Source organism: Oncorhynchus mykiss, chromosome 8, assembly GCF_057628025.1.
Source record: "Oncorhynchus mykiss isolate SJ-2025 chromosome 8, ASM5762802v1, whole genome shotgun sequence".
In the NCBI taxonomy this organism is placed as follows: domain Eukaryota; kingdom Metazoa; phylum Chordata; class Actinopteri; order Salmoniformes; family Salmonidae; genus Oncorhynchus; species Oncorhynchus mykiss.
Window position 1 is genome coordinate 22,312,193 of NC_143029.1, and position 20,835 is coordinate 22,333,027.

Consider the following 20,835-nt stretch of genomic DNA (forward strand, 5'->3'; position numbering starts at 1 on the left):
GGGAGAAGCTCCAGGTGGTATCCGATTTTAAGTACCTTGGCATCATACTTGATTCCAACCTCTCTTTTAAAAAGCATGTGAAAAAGGTAATTCAAATAACCAAATTCAACCTAGCTAATTTCCGATTTATACGAAATTGTTTGACTAGAGAGGTAGCAAAACTGTACTTCAAATCTATGATACTCCCCCACTTAACATACTGCTTGACTAGTTGGGCCCAAGCTTGCTGTACAACATTAAAACCTATTCAGTCTCTCTACAAAGAGGCTCTCAAAGTGCTTGATAGGAAGCCCAATAGCCATCATCATTGTCACATTCTTAGAAAGCATGAGCTCTTGAGTTGGGAAAATCTTGTGCAATACACCGACGCATGTCTTGTATTCAAGATCCTTAATGGCCTGGCTCCCCCTCCACTCAATATTTTTGTTAAACAGACAACCCAGACAAATGGCAGCAGATCCACAAGGTCTGCCATGAGAGGTGACTGTATAGTTCCCCTAAGGAAAGCACCTTTAGTAAATCTGCATTCTCTGTGAGAGCTTCCCATGTCTGGAATAAACTGCCATCAGACACACATAACTGCACCACATATCACACTTTCACAAAATGCTTGAAGACATGGCTAAAGGTCAATCAGATTTGTGAACATAATCCCTAGCTGTGTGTTACCACTTTCCATGTTGTCTGTTGTCTGTAGCTTGTGAGGTGTGGAAACACTTTGTTGCTTTTATGAATTTTGTCTTGCTGCTTTTTATTTTATGTTGCTCTGTCTGTATGCTACGTCTTGCTTGTCCTATGTTGCTCTGTCTGTATGCTATGTCTTGCTTGTCCTATGTTGCTATGTCTTGCTTGTTCTATGCTGCTATTGTCTATATTGTAATTGTTTTTAATAACCTGCCCAGGGACTGCGGTTGAAAATTAGCCGGCTGGCTAAAACCGGCACTTTTACTGAAACGTTGATTAATGTGCACTGTCCCTGTAAAAAAAAAAAAAACTAAAAAAAAACAAGTATCTACAAAACAAGTTTTGAAGCCACATAATCCAAAAAGAAAGGCTACATCTAATATTTTTTCGTAAAATTACTGTTCGCAATTCAGAAATTATTATTTTGATTCACATAACTCTATTCACCGCGATTGAACCCGAATACAATGACCAAGTGAATTGTTAATTTCGTCTAAAAAAAAAGTGTTAAATTAATAATCGGAATCGTTCAAAAAATGTAATCAACTTTGAATTACCTTATTCTCGAGTGTCGTTGGAAGTTTTTTGGGCACATGACGAAAACATGAATCATGGTAATAATAGCTAAACAGTTAACTATAGGGTACAATATTTTTTTTGAATTGGCTACCTAGCTATAAGTCTGCTCTCTATCATATGTTATAGACTAGGCCTACCTACCTGCCTGCCACTGCAATGTCCGACTTTCTCCCTCTCTTTTAGCAACGGCCCACTTCTCTTGCAAGTGATGTGCGCAAACCCAACAGACGCACTAAAGTCCATTCTGAGCCTGGTTAATATGCTGATTTTGATTTGATTGATAAAATATTTTGTATTTTGCCTAAATCATTTCAATTATCAGAAATGATTCATTTCCATTACTTTCCCAACATTTTTCGGATTGGATAATTTCCCAAAACTTTTCCACAGTGGTGTTAAGTAGGCTAGTTAAGTAAACATACTTTAAAGTACTACATAAGTAGTTTTTTGGGGTGTCTGTACATTTTGAATACTTAGCAGGTCATGAAAATTGTCCAATTCATGCATTTATCAAGAGAAAATCTCTGGTCATTCCTACTGCATCTAATCTGGTGGACACACTAAACACACACTAAACACAAATGCTTTGCTTGTAAATTATGTCGGAGTGTGCCCCTGGCTATCTGTAAATTAGAAAAACGAGAAAATCGTGCCTTCTGGTTTTATTAAGGAATACTTTTTTCTACTTTTGATACTTAAATATAATTCAAGCCAAATACTTTTAGACTTTTATTCAAGTTGTATTTTACTGGGTGACTTTCACTTTTACCTGAGTTATTTTCTATTATGGTATCTTTACTTTTACTCAACTATGACAATTAAGTCATTTTTCCACCACTGCATTTTCCAGGCCTGGAAAACATTTTAAAATGACACTTATTTTCCAGGATTTTTATGACAGTATTAACCCTGTAAGAGCTCTTCAGCAGAGGACACATATCTAACAGTAGAACGGAATGAACTTTGTCCCCAATTTAACCAGCTTCACTATATAAAGGCTCAGTGGTTTTACCTAAGACTTTGCTTTGACAACCGTCCAGTGGAGTTGTAATCTGGAATATATAGGTATTCACGTTGCAGAAATGATAGACCGAAATATGAAAAATGTTCTGGTTGTATCCACTGGATTTTTATCTCTGTTCACAGCGTATGGAGGACTTCAGAGTTTACAGGTAACTCAAGATACTGTCGTGTCAATCATTAAATAGATCATTGTTTGAATATTAAGGTACAATTCAACACTGCAATTTCTGGTTGTTGATAATTGATGGCACCATCCCTCTCCTGTGTTACAGAGCAGTCTCAATGCCGAGGATGGGATGGGGGTGACATCTCTCAGTGTTATCTATGCCTCCATCATCCTGTCATCCATGTTCCTAACACCCACTCTCATCAAAAACCTGGGCTGCAAATGGACTATTGTTGTCGGCATGGGCTGCTATGTGACCTATTCAATTGGGAACCTCTACCCAGGATGGTAAAGCAAACTGGCTAAAACCTGTTCAGACCTTCATTGTTTACAACTTTCAACAAGCTGTGTTTCTTCTTCGTGATTTAAGAGCAAAATTACAATACAACTAATCATGTACCTCCCTACCTCAATGAGTAAAACATTTGGCATAGTACACATATATTAACTTGTTGTTACCAAGTAGAGTTGGGATTATTTCAGTACTCTGTGAGTAGCTTAAACTAATTATGTGAAAGTAGTGTTCATCGACAAAGTTGTTTACACACATGGTATCAATCCTATCCCTCTCTGCTATGCTTCCTGGACTGGCCTGTCAGTAGCTGTGTTAGTTTACAAACTGTAGGCAGTGTCTGATGCTAACCATAATCATCTGTCCTCTTCTAGGTACACTCTGATCCCCACCTCTGTGATCCTGGGTATGGGAGGTTCTCCACTATGGTCAGCCAAGTGTACCCTTCTCACCATCTGTGGCAACCTGCAGGCCCCTAAAGAAAACAAGGCAGCAGCGGATGTTATCAATAAGTACTTTGGCATATTTTTCTTGATATTCCAGTCTTCGGCTGTATGGGGAAACCTCATGTCGTCGTTGATATTTGGTTCAGATACAGATATACGTAAGTAGCAAGTGCACACATACACACACAAACAAACACACACACAAGTATGCACACACGCACACACAGAACAAATGCAACTTGTTTGTGAAAGTAGTAACATTTCTAAGTTAAAGGGTGACTGTAGGATAAAGTGAATGAGATGCATCATGTGCAGTGTACATTATGAGTGGTGTTCTTGCCCAACCATCCTCTATGGTACCATCTGTCATAATGATATTTTTATGTTCTCCTAGCTGACATCTCTGAGGAAGATCTACAATATTGTGGTGCAGGTGTGTGCATTGATATCAATGTAAACTCCACGACCAAAAGACCAGCACAAGAATTAGTTTGGACACTAGTCGGCTGCTATATTGGTAAGAACCTACTATTGTTTGTCAGTGTTACACTTTGACACAGCCATAATATTTCATTTATCCCCCCCCCCCCCCCCCCGCACACACACACCATTTTGAAAAAAATATGTGGTGTTTTATAGCTCATCTCATGCTTTTGTTCACATTTTGCCATGAGGCTGAGAGAAAATTCTGCCGTTTAAAAGCACATTTCCTGATATTCTACAGTTTTATAATGCTATTCTACACATTTTGTCACGAGGCTGTTAGGTCCTGAACAAACAGAGTAAAAACACAAACAGACGACTAGGAAAAGTTCAAAACAAGTTTATCCACTCACTGGGTCATACAGCTGAAAGACAAGGTATGATTACACAAGCACATATATTTATAACCTCCTACTAGGTGGGGTCAACTCCTTACACATCTAGATAGCCGATACATCTCTGTTGCTAGGCAGGAACTTAGTTGATTCCTCTTACTGGTGTAGTCATGGCCCTGCCTGATGCTAGAACCTTCGTGGGTGTGGAAATGTATGTGTTTGAGATAGAACTGTAGTAGGAGGGTCGTTGTGATGGGCTTCTCTGGCCCCCCTCCCAAAGGTTTCTTTTCACTTCATCTGTTGACTTGACCTGGAGTCGAATTCCTCTCTCCTTCCTAGTTCCGCAGCTGACCTGCCTCAGCAGAGACTAGCTGTTTCCTTTCGCCTCCCTCCTTAGTAGTGTTGATATTCAACAATAACATGTTTGAACAGAAAAATAACGTTCTGCTCTTCCCCTTGTCTCACTCAGTAACTTTCCATACACCACCTTCCTATTCACCCTTCATTGACCCCAACATATACATTCCTTATATTTTAAGTAATCAATAAGTTCTAGTATGGTAACATTAATAAGTATATTTCAAGCTAGAATCCAACAAGGCTAAGAGGAAATGTTGCAATTTTAATGCTAATTCCCTGCAATTCTACACATTTTGCCATGGGGCAGAGAATAAAATGTGCTGTTTAAAAGCAAATTTCCTGAAATTCTACACATTTTGCTATCATATACCACTTGGGGGCCCACCGATCTCCATATATATATATATACAGTACCAGTCAAAAGTTTGGACACACCTACTCATTCAAGGGTTTTTCTTTATTTTTACTATTTTCTACATTGTAGAATAATAGTGAAGACATCAAAACTATGAAATAACACATATGGAATCATGTAGTAACCAAAAAAGTGTTAAACAAATCAAAACATATTTTATATTTGAGATTCTTCAATGTAGCCACCCTTTGCTTTGATGACAGCGCTGCACACTCTTGGCATTCTCTCAACCAACTTCACCTGGAATGCTATTCCAACAGTCTTAAGGGAGTTCCCAAATATGCTGAGCACTTGCTGGCTGCTTTTCCTTCACTCAGCGGTCCAACTCATCCCAAACCATCTCAATTGGGTTGAGGTCGGGTGATTGTGGAGGACAGGTCATCTGATGCAACACTCCATCACTCTCCGTCTTGGTAAAATAGCCCTTATACAGCCTAGAGGTGTGTTGGGTCATTGTCCTGTTGAAAAACAAATGATAGTCCCTCTAAGCGCAAATCAGATGGGATGGTGAATCGCTGCAGAATTCTGTGGTAGACATACTGGTTAAGTGTGCCTTGAATTTGAAAATAAATCGCTGACAGTGTCACCAGCAAAGCACCACCGTTCACACCTCCTCCTCCATGCTTCACGGTGGGAACCACACATGTGGAGATCATCCGTTCACCTACTCTGCGTCTCACAAAGACAAGGCGGTTGGAACCAAAAATGGTTTGGACTCAAACCAAAGGACAGATTTCCACTGGTTCCTCTGAACAGTTGATTTTGAAATGTGTCTGTTATGTGAACTCTGGCAGCCCATTTATTTGGGCTGCAATTTCTGAGGCTGGTAACTCCAATGAATGTATCCTCTGCAGCAGAGGTAACTCTGGGTCTTCCTTTCCTGTGGCAGTGTCACCTGTGCTCCCTCTCCGGTCTCTAGGTCAACAGGCTGCTCGTTATGGTGCACACCTGTCACCATCGTTACGCGCATCAACGCATTGATGCTCACCTGGACTCCATCACCTCTTTGAGTCCCTGCCCTGTATATTTCCCTCCCTTTTCTTCCTTCCTCGGGTGTCATTGTTTCTGTTTCCTGTCTGTGCGTTGTTCATGTTACTTGTTTAGTATTATGTTTCATTTATTTATTAAAACACTCACTCCCTGAACTTGCTTCCCGACACTCATCGTTACAGGCGGTCCTCATGAGAGCCAGTTTCATCATAGCGCTAAATGGTTTTTGCGACTCCACTTGAAGAAATGTTCAACGTTCTTGAAATGTTCTGCATTGACTGACCTTCATGTCTTAAAGCAATGATGGACTGTGGTTTCTTTGCTAATTTGTGTCATGTTCGTTGGAATGAATATTGGACCAAGGCGCAGCGGATGTTGAGTTCCACATCATTTATTATACAGTGAAACTTAGCAAAGCAAAAACAATAAGCAATAAACAAACAACAAACCGTGACTACAGAGATGCAACGTGCACTAACTCAAAACAATAAACAAACAACAAACCGTGACTACAGAGATGCAACGTGCACTAACTCAAAACAATAAACAAACAACAAACCGTGACTACAGAGATGCAACGTGCACTAACTCAAAACAATAAACAAACAACAAACCGTGACTACAGAGATGCAACGTGCACTAACTCAAAACAATAAACAAACAACAAACCGTGACTACAGAGATGCAACGTGCACTAACTCAAAACAATAAACAAACAACAAACCGTGACTACAGAGATGCAACGTGCACTAACTCAAAACAATAAACAAACAACAAACCGTGACTACAGAGATGCAACGTGCACTAACTCAAAACAATAAACAAACAACAAACCGTGACTACAGAGATGCAACGTGCACTAACTCAAAACAATAAACAAACAACAAACCGTGACTACAGAGATGCAACGTGCACTAACTCAAAACACTATCCCATAACCTACAAGTGGAAAAATACCTTTGACTGGTACTGTTTATCTATCTGTACAGTGGGTTGCAAAAGTATTCACCCCCCTTGGCATTTTTCCTATTTTGTTGCCTCACAACCTGGAATGAAAATTTATTTTTTTTTAGGCGGTTTGTATCATTTGATTTACACAACATGCCTATCACTTTGAAGATGCAAAATATTTTCTATTGTGAAACAAACAAGAAATTAGACAAAAAAAACAGAACTTGAGCGTGCATAACTATTCACCCCATTCTTCAAAGCAAAACTGCTGCAGCTCCTTCAAGTTGGATGGGTTCTGTTGGTGTACAGCAATCTTCAAGTCATACCACAGATTCTCAATTGGATTGAGGTCTGGGCTTTGACTAGGCCATTCCAAGACATGTAAATGTTTCCCCTTAAACCACTCAAGTATTCTTTAGAAGTATGCTTAGGGTCATTGTCCTGCTGGAAGGTGAACCTCCATCCCAGTCTCAAATCTCTGGAAGACAAACAGGTTTCCCTCAAGAATTTCCCTCTATTTAGCGCCATCCATCATTCCTTCAATTCTGACCAGTTTCCCAGTCCCTGCCGATGAAAAACATGGTGGCAGCATCATGCTGTGGGGATGTTTTTCATCATCAGGGACTGGGAAACTGGTAAAACGCCAAACAAGAATGGTGTTCATGGGAGGACACCCCGGAATAAGCCACTGCTGTCTAAAAAAAACCATTGCTGCACGTCTGAAGTTCGCAAAAGAGCACCTGGATGTTCCACAGTGCTACTGGCCAAATATTCTGTGGAGAGATGAAACTAAAGTTGAGTTGGTTGGAAGGAACACACAACACTGTGGAGGAAAAAAGGCACAGCACAGCACACCAACATCAAAACCTCATCCCAACTGTAAAGTATGGTGGAGGTAGCATCATGGTTCGGGGCTGCTTTGCTGCCTTAGGGCCTGGACAGCTTGCTATCATTGACTGAAATTAATTCTCAAGTTTATCAATTACATTTTGCAGGAGAATGTTAGGCTCTGTCAATTGAAGCTCAACAGAAGTTGGGTGATGCAACAGGACAACGACCCAAAACACAGAAGTAAATCAACAACAGAATGGCTTCAACAGAAGAAAATACGCCTCTTGGAGTGGCCCAGTCAGAGTCCTGACCTCATCCCGATTGAGATGCTGTGGCATGACCTCAAGAGAACAGTTCACACCAGACATCCCAAGAATATTGCTGAACTGAAACAGTTTTGTAAAGAGGAATGGTCCAAAATTCCTCCTGACCGTTGTGCAGGTCTGATCCGCAACTGCAGAACATGTTTGGTTGAGGTTATTGCTGCCAAAGGAGGGTCAACCAGTTACTAAATCTAATTGTTCACATACTTTTGCCACCCTGCACTGTGAATGTTTACACGGTGTGTTCAATAAAGACGTATAACTGTTTGTGTGTTATTAGTTTAAGCAGACTGTGTCACATTTATGACCAATTTATGCAGGAATCCAGGTATTTCCAAAGGGTTCAGATACTTTTTCTTGCTACTGTATACACTATATATGCACAAAAGTATGTGGCCACCATTCAAATTAGTGGATTCGGCTAGTTCAGCTAAACCCGTTGCTGACATGTGTATAAAATCGAGCACACAACCATGCAATCTCCATAGCCAAACATTGGAAGTAGAATGGCCTTCCTGAAGAGCTCAGTGACTTTCAATATGGCACCATGATAGCATGCCACTTTTCCAACAAGCCAGTTAATTAAATTTCTGCCCTGCCAACTCTAAGTGCTGTTATTGTGAAGTGGAAACATCTAAGAGCAACACCGGCAGCAACAGGACCGCCAAGTTCTGAAGCATGTAGCACGTAAAAATCGTCTGTCCTCGGTTGCAACACTCACTACCGAGTTCCAAACTTCCTCTGAAAGGAACATCAGCACAATAACTGTTCATCGGGAGCATCATGAAATGGGTTTACATGGCCGAGCAGCCGTACACAAGCCTAAAATCACCATGAGCAATGTCAAGAGTCGGGTGGAGTGGTGTAAAGCTTGCCGCCATTGGACTCTGGAGCAGTGGAGACGCATTCTCTGGAGTGATGAATCACGCTTTGCTATCTGACAGTCTGACGGATGAATCTGGGTTTGGCGGATGCCAGGAGAATGTTACCTGCCCAAATGCATAGAGCCAGCTGTAAAATTTAGTTGAGAAGGAATAATGGTCATGGGCTGTTTTTCATGGTTCGGGCTAGGCTCCTTAGTTTCTTTGAAGGGAAATCTTAACGCTACAGCATAAAATTACATTCTAGATGATTCTGTGCTTCCAACTTTGTGGCAAAAGATTGGGGAAGGCCCCTTCATATTTCAGCATGACAATGCCCCCGTGCACAAAGCAAGGTCCATACAGAAAGAACATGACTGGCCTGCACAGAGCCCTGACCTCAACCCCATCGAACCCCTTTGGGATGGATTAAAATGCTGACTGCGAGCCAGGCCTAATCGCTCAACATCAGTGTCCGAATTCACTAATGCTCGTGGCATTACAGAAGCAAGTTCACGCAGTAATATTCCAACATCTAATGGAAAGCCTTCCCAGAAGAGTGGAGGCTGTTATAGCAACAAAGGGGGACCAACTACATATTAATGCCCATGATTTTGGAATGACATGCTCGAAGAGCAGGTGTCCACAAACTATATATATACACACACACACACACACACACACACACACACACACACATGTACATACATTTCATACATCGGGGGCCTGGGGCATGAGCTCTGCATGACCGTTTGGTAATCCAGCCCTGCAGGTTGATGCTATTGAAATGTTCTAATGTTTGTTTCTGTTGTGTACTAGGGGTGGGTGTGCTGGCCATGACCATAGTGGCAGTATTTCTGGATAACATAGACAGAGATCAGGCCCAGGAGTTCCGAGGGAACAGAGAACCATTCTGGAGCACCTTCCTGGCCACGTTTACACTCCTGAAAGACAAGAGACTCATCATTCTCATCCCTTTGTCCATGTACAGTGGCTTTGAGCAGAGTTTCCTCTCCGGTGAATACACAAAGGTGAGGAGACGATACATGGTTCTTACCCTGCCTCGAGGAATCCAACGTTCAAGAATTCTTTACCAACGGAAGAGTGGCTAAAAGTTGTTTGTGAACTTCTTTTGTTGTTTCTTTTGCAGAACTATGTGACCTGTTCATTAGGAATCCATTACGTCGGATATGCGATGATATGTTTTGGAGCCACAAATTCGTTATGTTCCTTTATGTTTGGGAGGTTGGCAGAATACACTGGAAGAGCCCCACTGTTTTGCTTGGGTAAGAAGAGCTTTCCAATAAAGACATTAACATTTTCATTGGTATCCTATACGACACAATTAAAATCAAATCACTTAGTACTCACCGCTCTTACAGCTGCGGCGAACAACTTTGCCTGTATCATGGCCCTGTTGTTCTGGAGGCCTCACCCAGACCAGCTGCCAGTGTTCTTTGTGTTTCCTGCTCTCTGGGGCATGGCAGATGCGGTATGGCAGGCACAAACCAACTGTGAGTTGAGTTATTGAAATGTATTACCGTGACATGCTAGGTACATCAAACATTTTGTACAGAACAGAGGTAACAGTGGTTGTTTTTATTTGCAGCACTGTATGGGGTTCTCTTCCCCAGACAAAAAGAGGCAGCCTTTGCTAACTGCTGTATGTGGGAGTCCCTGGGGTTCGTGATAGCCTTTGCCTACAGTACCTTCATCTGTCTAGACACCAAGATCTACATCCTCCTTGGAGTTCTGATCCTCTCCATGGTTACCTGTTTGTGGGCAGAGTACCAAGAACACAACAATCCTACACTTCCGGTGGAGGAGGGAGTATATGACAAAGACTATAAAAAGGACACAGACCAATACACAGACTACTCAAAAAACATACATCACATCATTGCTCAGACCAGCTTGTAGACAATATGTGGATTTGATATGTAGACTTATGCAACAGGTGAGTCTAATCCTGAACGCTGATTGGTTAAAACCGCATTCCAGCCGGTGTCTATTCCACAAGTTACCACCAGCTAAATCTATGACGTTAAAATACCTTTTTACTCTGTTTCATCTGACTGTGCAATCCACTGTCTCATCAGCCCAGCCAGGCAATTTAAACTTGATCTCCACTATAAAAAGCATCTAGACATTATCTCACATTTTTTAGACTAACATTAAGTTTTAGTGCAAGGATGAAATACTATGAATTAATCAAAATAACATTTCATGAAAATACAGTGCCAGTCGAAAGTTTGGACACACCTACTCATTCAAGGGCTTTTCTTTATTTTCATTATTTTCTACATTGTAGAATAATAGTGAAGACATCAAAACTATGAAATAACACATATGGAATGTAGTAACAAAAAGTGTTAAAAAAATCTAAATATATTTAGATTTTAGATTCTTCAAAGTAGCCACCCTTTGCCTTGATGACAGCTTTGCACACTCGTGGCATTCTTTAACCAGCTTTTCCAACAGTCTTGAAGGAGTTCCCACATATGCTGAGCACTTGCTGTCTGCTTTTCCTTCACTCTGCGGTCCAACTCATCTCAATTGGGTTCAGGTTGAGTGATTGTGGAGGCCAGGTCATCTGATGCAGCTCTCCATCACTCTCCTTCTTGGTTAAATAGCCCTTACACAGCCTAGAAGTGTGTTGGGTCATTGCCCTGTTGAAGAAAGAATGATTTGTCCCACTAAGCGCACACCAGAAGGGATATAGTATTGCTGCAGAATGCTGTGGCAGACATGCTGGTTAAGTGTGCAGTGAATTCTAAATAAATCACAGACAGTGTCACCAGCAAAGCACCCCCACACCATCACACCTCCTCCTCCATGCTTCACAGTGGAAACCACACATGCAGAGATCATCCGTTCACCTACTCTGCGTCTAAAAAAGACACTGTGGTTGAAACTAAAAATCTCATATTTGGACTCATCAGACCAAAGGACAGATTTCCATCAATCTAATGTCCATTGCTCGTGTTTCTTGGCCCAAGCAAGTCTCTTCTTATTATTGATATCCTTTAGTAGTGGTTTCTTTGCAGCAATTCGACCATGAAGGCCTGATTCACACAGTCTCCTCTGAGCAGTTGTTGAGATGTGTCTGTTACTTGTGAACTCTGTGAAGCATTTATTTGGCTGCAATTTCTGAGGCTGGTAACTCTGGGTCTTCCTTTCCAGTGGCGGTCCTCATGAGAACCAGTTTCACCATTGATGGTTTTTGCGACTACACTGGAAAAAAATATTAAAAGTTCTTTATATTTTCCGGATTGACTGACCTTCATGTCATAAAATAATGGACTGTTGTTTCTCTTTGCTTATTTGAGCTGGTCTTGCCATAATATGGACAGGGTCTTTTACCAAATAGGGCTATCTTCTGTATACCACCCCTACCTTGTCACAACAAAACTGATTGGCCCAAAAGCATTAAGGAAAGTAATTCCACAAATCAACGTTTAACTAGGCACACTGTTAATTGAAATACATTCCAGGTGACAACCTCATGAAGTTGGTTGAGAGAATGCCAAGAGTGTGTAAAGCTGTCGTCAAGGCAAAGGGTGGCTATTTGATTACTACATGATTCCTATGTGTTATTTCATAGTTTTGTCATCTTCACTATTATTCTACAATGTAGAAAATGGTAAAAAAAAAAATGTTTTGCCTTGAACTAGTAGGTGTGTCCAAACTTTGGACTGGTACTGTATGTCAATCATTATATGAATATGTTGGCAACCTGTTGTATAAAAGTGATAAGGCCCTTGAAGCCGGTGTTTGGAGGATATATTGGTACGGTTTGCCGGCCTTCGACTTAATCTCAGGCCTAACAACACCCGTGCCCATATATCCTCCAAACACAGGCTTCTTGGGCGTTATCACTTAATTATGTGGGGGAATGACATCCAGTAAGAGGAAATCTGGATATCATGATTCTGACACAGTCATGTGTCTACCCCAATGGGACACTTTTCTTCGTATGACAAAATGAGAGGTTTTGTGGATCTCTATATGTAACGTATACGCCGGGAGTCAGGAAACAGGTACAGAAGTTTAAATAATGAAACGATACAAATGAACCAGTGGACCAGTAGTTAGTAGACTGGCGACGTCAAGCACCGGAGGGAGGGAGCAGGATAAGGCGTGACAATACCCCCCGTCACGCGGCTCCAGCCGCAGGATGATGCCGGCCAGGAGGACAGCCCTGAGGGTGTGGAGAGGGCCGATCCAGGCGGCTGAGACGGAAATCTCGGATGATGTCCGCCACCGGGACCCAAGAGCACTCCTCAGGACCGTACCCCTCCCAGGCCACTAGGTACTGGAGCCGGCCCACATGACGTTGGGAGTCCAGGAGGGACGTAACAGCATAGATGGGGGTCCCCTCGATGTCCAGGGGAGGTGGAGGGGTGTCGTGGGGGACAGCATCAGGGACCTGGATGGAGAGGGAACCCCCATCTATGCTGTTACGTCCCTCCTGGACTCCCAACGTCATGTGGTCCGACTCCAGTACTGAGGAGGGAGATCTGGTAGTTGGTGGTGAGTTTGAGACAAAAGGTTAACTCATTGACCCTCCGGAGGACCTTGAAGGGCCCCACAAACCTGGGGCTCAGCTTCTATCAGGGCAGGAGTTTCCTGGTGGAGAGCCAGACGCGATTACCAGGATGGAACACAGGAGCCTCACTGTGGTGGCGGTCCATACCACATCTGTGCCCCCGGAACCACTTGTCCACTGCAGGAGCCTCGGTCTGGCTCGGAGTCCACGGAGCCAGGCCCGGCTGATATCCCAGCATGCACCGGAAGGGAGTGTCGAAGTGAGTTCTGGGCGTTTACTGCCCAGGGAACGAACCGAGCCCACTCCCCCTGCTGGTCCTGGCAGGGACTCCTTAGGAACCTCTCCAGCTCCTGGTAGGTCCTCTCCTCCTGCCCATTGGACTGTGCCCGGTTCCCAGATGCGAGGCTGACCATGACCTCCAGCATCTCCATAAAGGCTTTCCAGACCTGCTACGCGAACTGGGGACCACGGTCGGAAACAATGTCCTACGGAAGGCCATATTACAGGAAGACCTTCTTGAGTAGTGCCTCGGTGACCTGGAGAGTGGTAGGTGATGGGGTTTGGGATAAAATGACAGAATTTAGAGAATCTGTCAACAACCATAGTGGTAAAACCATCAGAAAGGGGGAGATCAGTTACAAAGTCTATGGACAGATGTGATCATGACCGCTGAGGCACGGGAAGGGAAGTAGTTTCCCTGCTGGAGTGTGCAGGGGAAATGTGGAGCATGAATTGACATAGTGGGTGATATCCTGCGCCAAGGTGGGCCACCAGTACTTCTCATAGAGGGAATGGATGGTGTGGGTGATACCTGTGGGTCCAGTGGGGAGGGATGTGTGTGCCCAGGTCAACAGCCGATCTCTTACCCCCGTGGTCACGTAGATTCGTTCTGAAGGGCAGGTATCAGGAACGCGTTCCCTCTCCAGAGCCTGGGAAAGGTCCACATCTAAGTCCCAAAACATGGGACCTACGATACGGGAGGACCGATTGATGGTCTGGAGGGCACTTACAGGACTCTCAACTAGCGTGGAACCACAGGATACGGGAAAGCAGGTCCTCCGGTATCCTGGTCCCCAGGCTGTGATTTTCATCCTCGACCAGGAGTTGGTGGGGTTGTGATGTTGGAGCCACGGGAGGCTAACGATTACTTTGTGTACGGGTGCGGTGGTGATGAGGAAGGGAAGGCTTTGCTGGTGCATGGGTCCCATGATGAGGTTGAGGGTGCTGTGATGTGCGTGATTGTGTCGGATCCCAATGGTTGTTTATCCAGGGCTTGGACCGGAAAAGGAGAGGAGAGCGGGTATGGGAGGAGGCAAGGGCCTTGTCCAATAGGGCTGTAGATACAACACAAGGGACAGCCAGCCAGTGAAATTGAAACCAGAAACTGTTTGGCGGAAAGAGATGATGGAATACTCACCCAACCCCGGGAGACAAATGATCACGGGGCTATCCCTCTGCCCTCGTGGACCCCTGGTTATGACGCACTGGACACTGCTGAAGCTGGGGCCCCTTCTGACCACAATAGGGACAGAGCCCCAACTGTTTCCGACAGCGTCGCTCTGCCGCGAGGAGGTGTGGACCCTACCTCCATGGGTTCAGGCTCTGTCTCAGGATGGCCATAGGAGGAGGGCAAGAGGTGCTAACACTCCCGAAGAAGGTTATCAAAATGGATGGTCATCGCTATGAGTGCGTCCAAGGAGGGGTTGTTATTGCAACATGCCAGCTCCGTCTGGAGGCTGCTAAATCCATCTGCTGGAGGCTGCCATGGTCCGGAAGGTGAGGGTGTACTCCGCAGTGGTCTGGGCAACCTGCCGGAGTTGGAGTAGGAGCTCACTTCCCTCTCTGCCATCTGGTGGATGATCGAAGACCGACCCTGAACCTCTCATTGGAACTCAGCTCCTCCATGGCTGTGGCCCACTCCAACGGAAATGACCGTGGCAACCTTTGGCCTCTCAGTGGTAAGGATCCCGTCATATTTGTCTGAGAGGGACAATCGGGCATCGCTGACCTGGGTGGACTGCTGGATGGGCTGAGGGACTGGCTCGCTGAGACGATTCGTTGTAGAGGGTCCTCCGCGTTGGAGAACGTGGAGGACCTCATCCATAGCTGTACCTAGTTGCACCAGTTGGTCGTGGTGTTGGCAGATTAAGTGTCCCTGTTCGCCAACCCTCTGGGTGATGTCTGGATTTTCTGCTGCTTCCATTTGTTGAGGTAGTATTCTGTAATGTATATGCCAAGAGTCAGGAAGCAGGTGCAGAAGGTGAGTTTAATAATGAAACAATACAAATGGAAAAAACGAGTTGCGTACTAAACGTGAAAGGAAATAATACTACCTACTGACTAATACTACTTAGTGGCTAAATAAAGGGAGAGTAATCAGGGTGATGATGAAGTCCCAGGTGTGCGTAATGATGGGGAGCAGGTGTGCGCAATTATGGTTGTCAGGTGTGCGTAATGTGGTTTGCCAGGACCGGTGGTTAGTAGACCGGCAACGTCTAGTGCTGGAGAGAGGGAGCAGGAGTAGGCATGACACTATAAATGTATGGATAACTATCTTGACCATCAATTATGTCTAATAATTTTCTATGGTTGAACTTTTTATGCAGAATTTCTATACAATTCTGATTTAAGTGTGATAAATGTATTTTTATGCCATGGCTGCTATGTTGAATTCACATTACATTATGTTATGCTGAACTGTAACAAAGTGAAATACAGCACTGAACGTCACTAATGAAGTAGATGAAACTTAAATCTACCATAGTTAAAACTATTTAATGACCAGTTATTCTGCAGTCCCAAGTCTTTGTGCCAACAACAGGGGTTGAAGGATCACAGCAGGGTCATCACGCATCATGAAACTGCTCCTCAAGCCTCCATCATACCACATCTGGTTATGTGTGCAACGAAAGTTCAACATTCACCTTCTGCTACTATTTCGGTCAAGCTGTCTACTCATACAATTTGATGCATACAAATTGATGCATATGTTTGATAAATCCAACATATGCACCACACAGAACGCAATGCAACTACAACGCAAACGCAGCATTCCAATGGAAATTGATGTACTTCTGGTGTAACAAAACACAAACGCTGTTGGCATCACATAATTGTTTTGGGCTTATCATGAGTTTACTCAGGGTGGCACTGTGTTTCTTCAACCACTAATGTTCAATAAAAACAAATGATTTACCTTTCAGTGAAAGACTTCTGGGGCTCTATCTTCAGCGGCCCTAGTGTCAAATGCACTTCAGTTTGCAATTTCATCTTGTGAAATTGCCATTTTCCGGCCTAACGCTTCGAACACACTGACAGTGTATTTCGCAAAATAGTATGCAGCGTATGTATGCAACAAACGTTTCTGTCAAGTCCTCTACGCATTGATTTGTATTTATTTATTTAGTTGAGAACAAGTTCTCATTTGACCTGGCCAAGATAAAGCGTAGCAATTCGACACATACAACAACACAGAGTTACACATGGAATAAACAAAACATACAGTCAATAATACAGTAGAACAAAAGAAAACAAAAAGTCTATATACAGTGAGTGCAAATGAGGTAAGTTAAATAAAATAGGCCATGGTGGCGAAGTAATTACAATATAGCAATTAAACACTGGAATGGTAGATCGGCAGAAGATGAATGTGCAGGTAGAGATACTGGGGTGCAAAGGAGCTAAATAAATAAATAAATACCAGTATGGGGATTAGGTAGGTGGATAGATGGGCTGTTTACAGATAGGCTAAGTACAGGTGCAGTGATCTGTAAACTGCTCTGACAGCTGGTTCTTAAAGCTAGTGAGGGAGATGTGAGTCTCCAGCTTCAGAGATACTGTTTGACGCATACCAATGCACCACACGGAACGGACTGCAACTGCCTCTGCAACGCAATGCTGCAAGACAAATGCAGAGTTTCCTTGAAAATGAATGTATGCATCGAACACACCGACAGCATCATAGCATTTTGGTACACCAGAATTACATTCATTTCCAATTGAAACACTGTGTTTGAATTGCAACATTGTTGGATTTATCGAAGTATGCTTCATACTGTATGCGTAGACGGCTTGACAGAAATGGTAGCAGAAGGTGAATGTTGAACTTTTGTTGCATATGTAGCCAGATGATGCTGCGTCCTATTTTGCGCAAAATCACTGTCGGTGTGTTCGAAGCTTAACGTGTAAATCAGCTCGCTTGCGCTCAGATGGACTGGGTGTAAACATTTGAGGTGTGTCCATAAAAGGTCTGCGCCTCCGCATTAATCTAATACTTGATACTTCAAAAGGTCTTTAGATTCAAAATACAATAGCAAACGGATCCTTGGTTTAACCTTAAAAACAAGTCCATATAGCTTAGTAGAACCTCTTATGGTTAAAAACATGATTACAAGTGCTAATTTCAAGGAGCGCTGATAGGGATATTTAAGATCAACCAAAACCTGGTTTTAGCAGTAACGCAGTTGGTCATGGCATGAATGTCGCAGCCTACCCAGCCGCGACGCACACTGCCCATATGCACATGGAACAAGAGGAGCCCAACGTGCTTTTGGTGCCTGTATACTTTGCATTTAGAAACATAATAAAACATGTTTTTTTTCCCCATCATATTTTATTTTATTAAAAACCAAGCATAGTCTTCCCTCCTCTCAATTAAGTATATTTTTTGTCTGCTCAATGCAATTGCGAAGTAGTTAAGACCGTCAATAAAAGGTTTGGCTCCCGAGACCGCTTGGAAAAAATCTTAAGCTTTATGAAAATGTCAAGTCCTTTTTTATCTATGCGTTGTAGGCAGGCCCATATTATTTTAGCCGTTTTGGACGTGTGTAAAACACCCTCCGTGATGTAATCTAGGTGTCCATGCCCATCATGAAACGAGAGATGAGTGTTGATGATTAACTTACAGGAGAGTGAGACCAAATCATGGACGCTGGACAGAGTGGATTTCAGTTGTAACAAAAAGGCAGTTTATTGAGTCAAAATATATCTTGTCCTGCAGTTTTAACGAGCACGGACCTGATTCATATAGCTCAAATGGAGTTAGCTGAAAAAGGGCTTAGACAAAGGTTACAACAGTTTTTATACATAGAATAATGTAGGTGGAGTCTTGTCCTGTCGCCTTCTGAATGGTCCCGAAGGGTTGGAGGCGGACCTGCTCCAGCCAGAGCAGGAGCCCCAATGGTGCACAGCAGAATCTTCTGCTCTGGGCACCCGACCAGTAGAGGGGGGATGGGGTGTGTGTGTTTATGCAAGAAGGTATTTGTGTGTCAGGGGATCGTGAGGTAGGGAGAACTGAGAGGGGCAGTTTATGGTTGGGGGTAGGGTGCTTCCTGTTTGGACAGGGGTGCGTGCAATGACTTGAGTCAAGTGGATAAGTTTGGCGCTGTATAATATATGAGCTATGTGTATGAATATATGTATATATGACATGAGTTACAGGTGAAACGCTTATTTAGAAGTTAGCTGTAACATGTAAAAAGTGCTTATTTACGTTTTATATGTTCAAAACCCAAGCTTTCGCTTAGGCCTACTATAACGAAGGCTGGTTCAACAGTAATGCACGTGTTTTTTATCCTGCCGATTTTATTATATCATTACATTTTACAGTTATTTATTCTTGTTTTAAAAACCAAATGATTGCTTTCTTTTCGTAAAATTGTATTTTAACCAAACATAAGAATTATTCATATTCCTGGTATTATGGTGATAAAGTCGCTTGCAATGCAACTTCTGGAGATGTGTGAATGCGATCTGATCTGTAAAAAGATTTCCGATTATGTTAATAAAATATAGGGCTATTTGGGAGCAGTATAACTGTGCGTGGACATTCTCCCTTTCTATTTATATTGGATCTTTGTCCAGCTATTGTGCAAAGTTTGGAAGTGCGTAAAAATCCTTCATAGTCTGCGTTGTTTTAATATTGTATGCCCACGGGGAGAAATGATGGTGCCCATAAGTGTGACATAGCCTATTTAAAACAAGTTGTTGTTTTGTTTCGAATTATTCGTTTTCTTTTTAGGCCTTATCAACAATTCATAATATTGCTTATTGACAACGTTTGGCATGTCTATGCTCAGCCATTATGCAATTTACAGCAGGCCTAATCCCTATATCAGTGTGAATGCTATTGAAACAATGCGATTACTTAGAACAATGTGGATTGCAAATGGGTTCAAGTTAACGTATTTGGCAAAGATAGGTCTACATTTTGTACTAATTAACTATGGTTGCTGCTATGGGATGCAATGTGGTGTACACAGTTGGAAACGTATATCCAGGATGGTAAAGCTATTACTGAAATATATGTTATAATATGTTATGTATGATGTGGCTTTGCTTTGTGAAAAAAATATCCATACTGCACCTACTGTATACAGTCCTAGCTTGTTCAAACATAGGCTCTTGGTTTATGATACAACCTGATAACAAGAGTTATGACAACACAACTAAGCTCAGCAGTAATTTAGACAGAGTGCTTAGATATATTGATAAGAGGATAAATGCTATGGTAATAAATGGTTATTGCCAAACCATAAAATATTTCACTAATGTCCACATAGTAATGGAAATGTTCATGGTGCATATGTTAAGGTTAACCTGAAATGCCTCAGTGTCCATTGCGTGGCCACACTAACTTTTAATATTACATCGATGGAACAGTAGTGGAGAGGGTAGTAAGTTTTAAGTTCCTCGGCGTACACATCACAGACAAACTGAATTGGTTCACCCACACAGACAGCATCGTGAAGAAGGCGCAGCAGCGCCTCTTCAACCTCAGGAGGCTGAAGAAATTCGGCTTGTCACCAAAAGCACTCACAAACTTCTACACAATCGAGAGCATCCAGTCGGGCTGTATCACCGCCTGGTACGGCAACTGCTCCGCCCACAACCGTAAGGCTCTCCAGAGGGTAGTGAGGTCTGCACAACGCATCACCGGGGGCAAACTACCTGCCCTCCAGGACACCTACACCACCCGATGTCACAGGAAGGCCATAAAGATCATCAAGGACAACAACCACCCGAGCCACTGCCTGTTCACCCCGCTATCATCCAGAAGGCGAGGTCAGTACAGGTGCATCAAAGCTGGGACCGAGAGACTGAAAAACAGCTTCTATCTCAAGGCCATCAGACTGTTAAACAGCCACCACTAACATTGAGTGGCTGCTGCCAACACACTGACTCAACTCCAGCCACTTTAATAATGGGAATTGATGGGAAATGATGTAAAATATATCACTAGCCACTTTAAACAATGCTACCTAATATAATGTTTACATACCCTACATTATTCATCTCATATGTATATGTATATACTGTACTCTATATCATCTACTGCATCTTTATGTAATACATGTATCACTAGCCACTTTAACTATGTCACTTTGTTTACATACTCATCTCATATGTATATACTGCACTCAATACCATCTACTGTATCTTGCCTATGCCGCTCTGTACCATCACTCATTCATATATATTTATGTACATATTCTTTATCCCCTTACACTTGTGTCTGTCTATAAGGTAGTAGTTTTGGAATTGTTAGCT

At 42.9% G+C, this 20,835-nt stretch overlaps 1 protein-coding gene across 1 annotated transcript; it reads left to right on the forward strand.

The window, feature by feature from the left end:
• Positions 1-2,214: 2,214 nt before the first annotated feature.
• On the forward strand, positions 2,215-10,890 carry LOC110531076 (N-acetylglucosamine transporter UNC93A-like). Its single transcript, XM_021614352.3, has 8 exons — positions 2,215-2,435; positions 2,559-2,740; positions 3,119-3,348; positions 3,585-3,707; positions 9,558-9,769; positions 9,889-10,024; positions 10,121-10,252; positions 10,348-10,890. Exons 1-8 carry the CDS (start codon positions 2,346-2,348, stop codon positions 10,656-10,658), a joined length of 1,416 nt encoding a protein of 471 aa, XP_021470027.1. The 5' UTR covers positions 2,215-2,345; the 3' UTR covers positions 10,659-10,890.
• Positions 10,891-20,835: the final 9,945 nt, after the last annotated feature.

Bases quoted from the DNA above. Each gene is read 5' to 3' on its own strand.
- LOC110531076 (XM_021614352.3), top strand. From the start codon at position 2,346: ATGATAGACCGAAATATGAAAAATGTTCTGGTTGTATCCACTGGATTT. The intron at 3,349-3,584 runs GTAAGTAGCAAG...ATGTTCTCCTAG, and splicing joins TGGTTCAGATACAGATATAC to CTGACATCTCTGAGGAAGAT. The intron at 3,708-9,557 runs GTAAGAACCTAC...GTTGTGTACTAG, and splicing joins ACTAGTCGGCTGCTATATTG to GGGTGGGTGTGCTGGCCATG.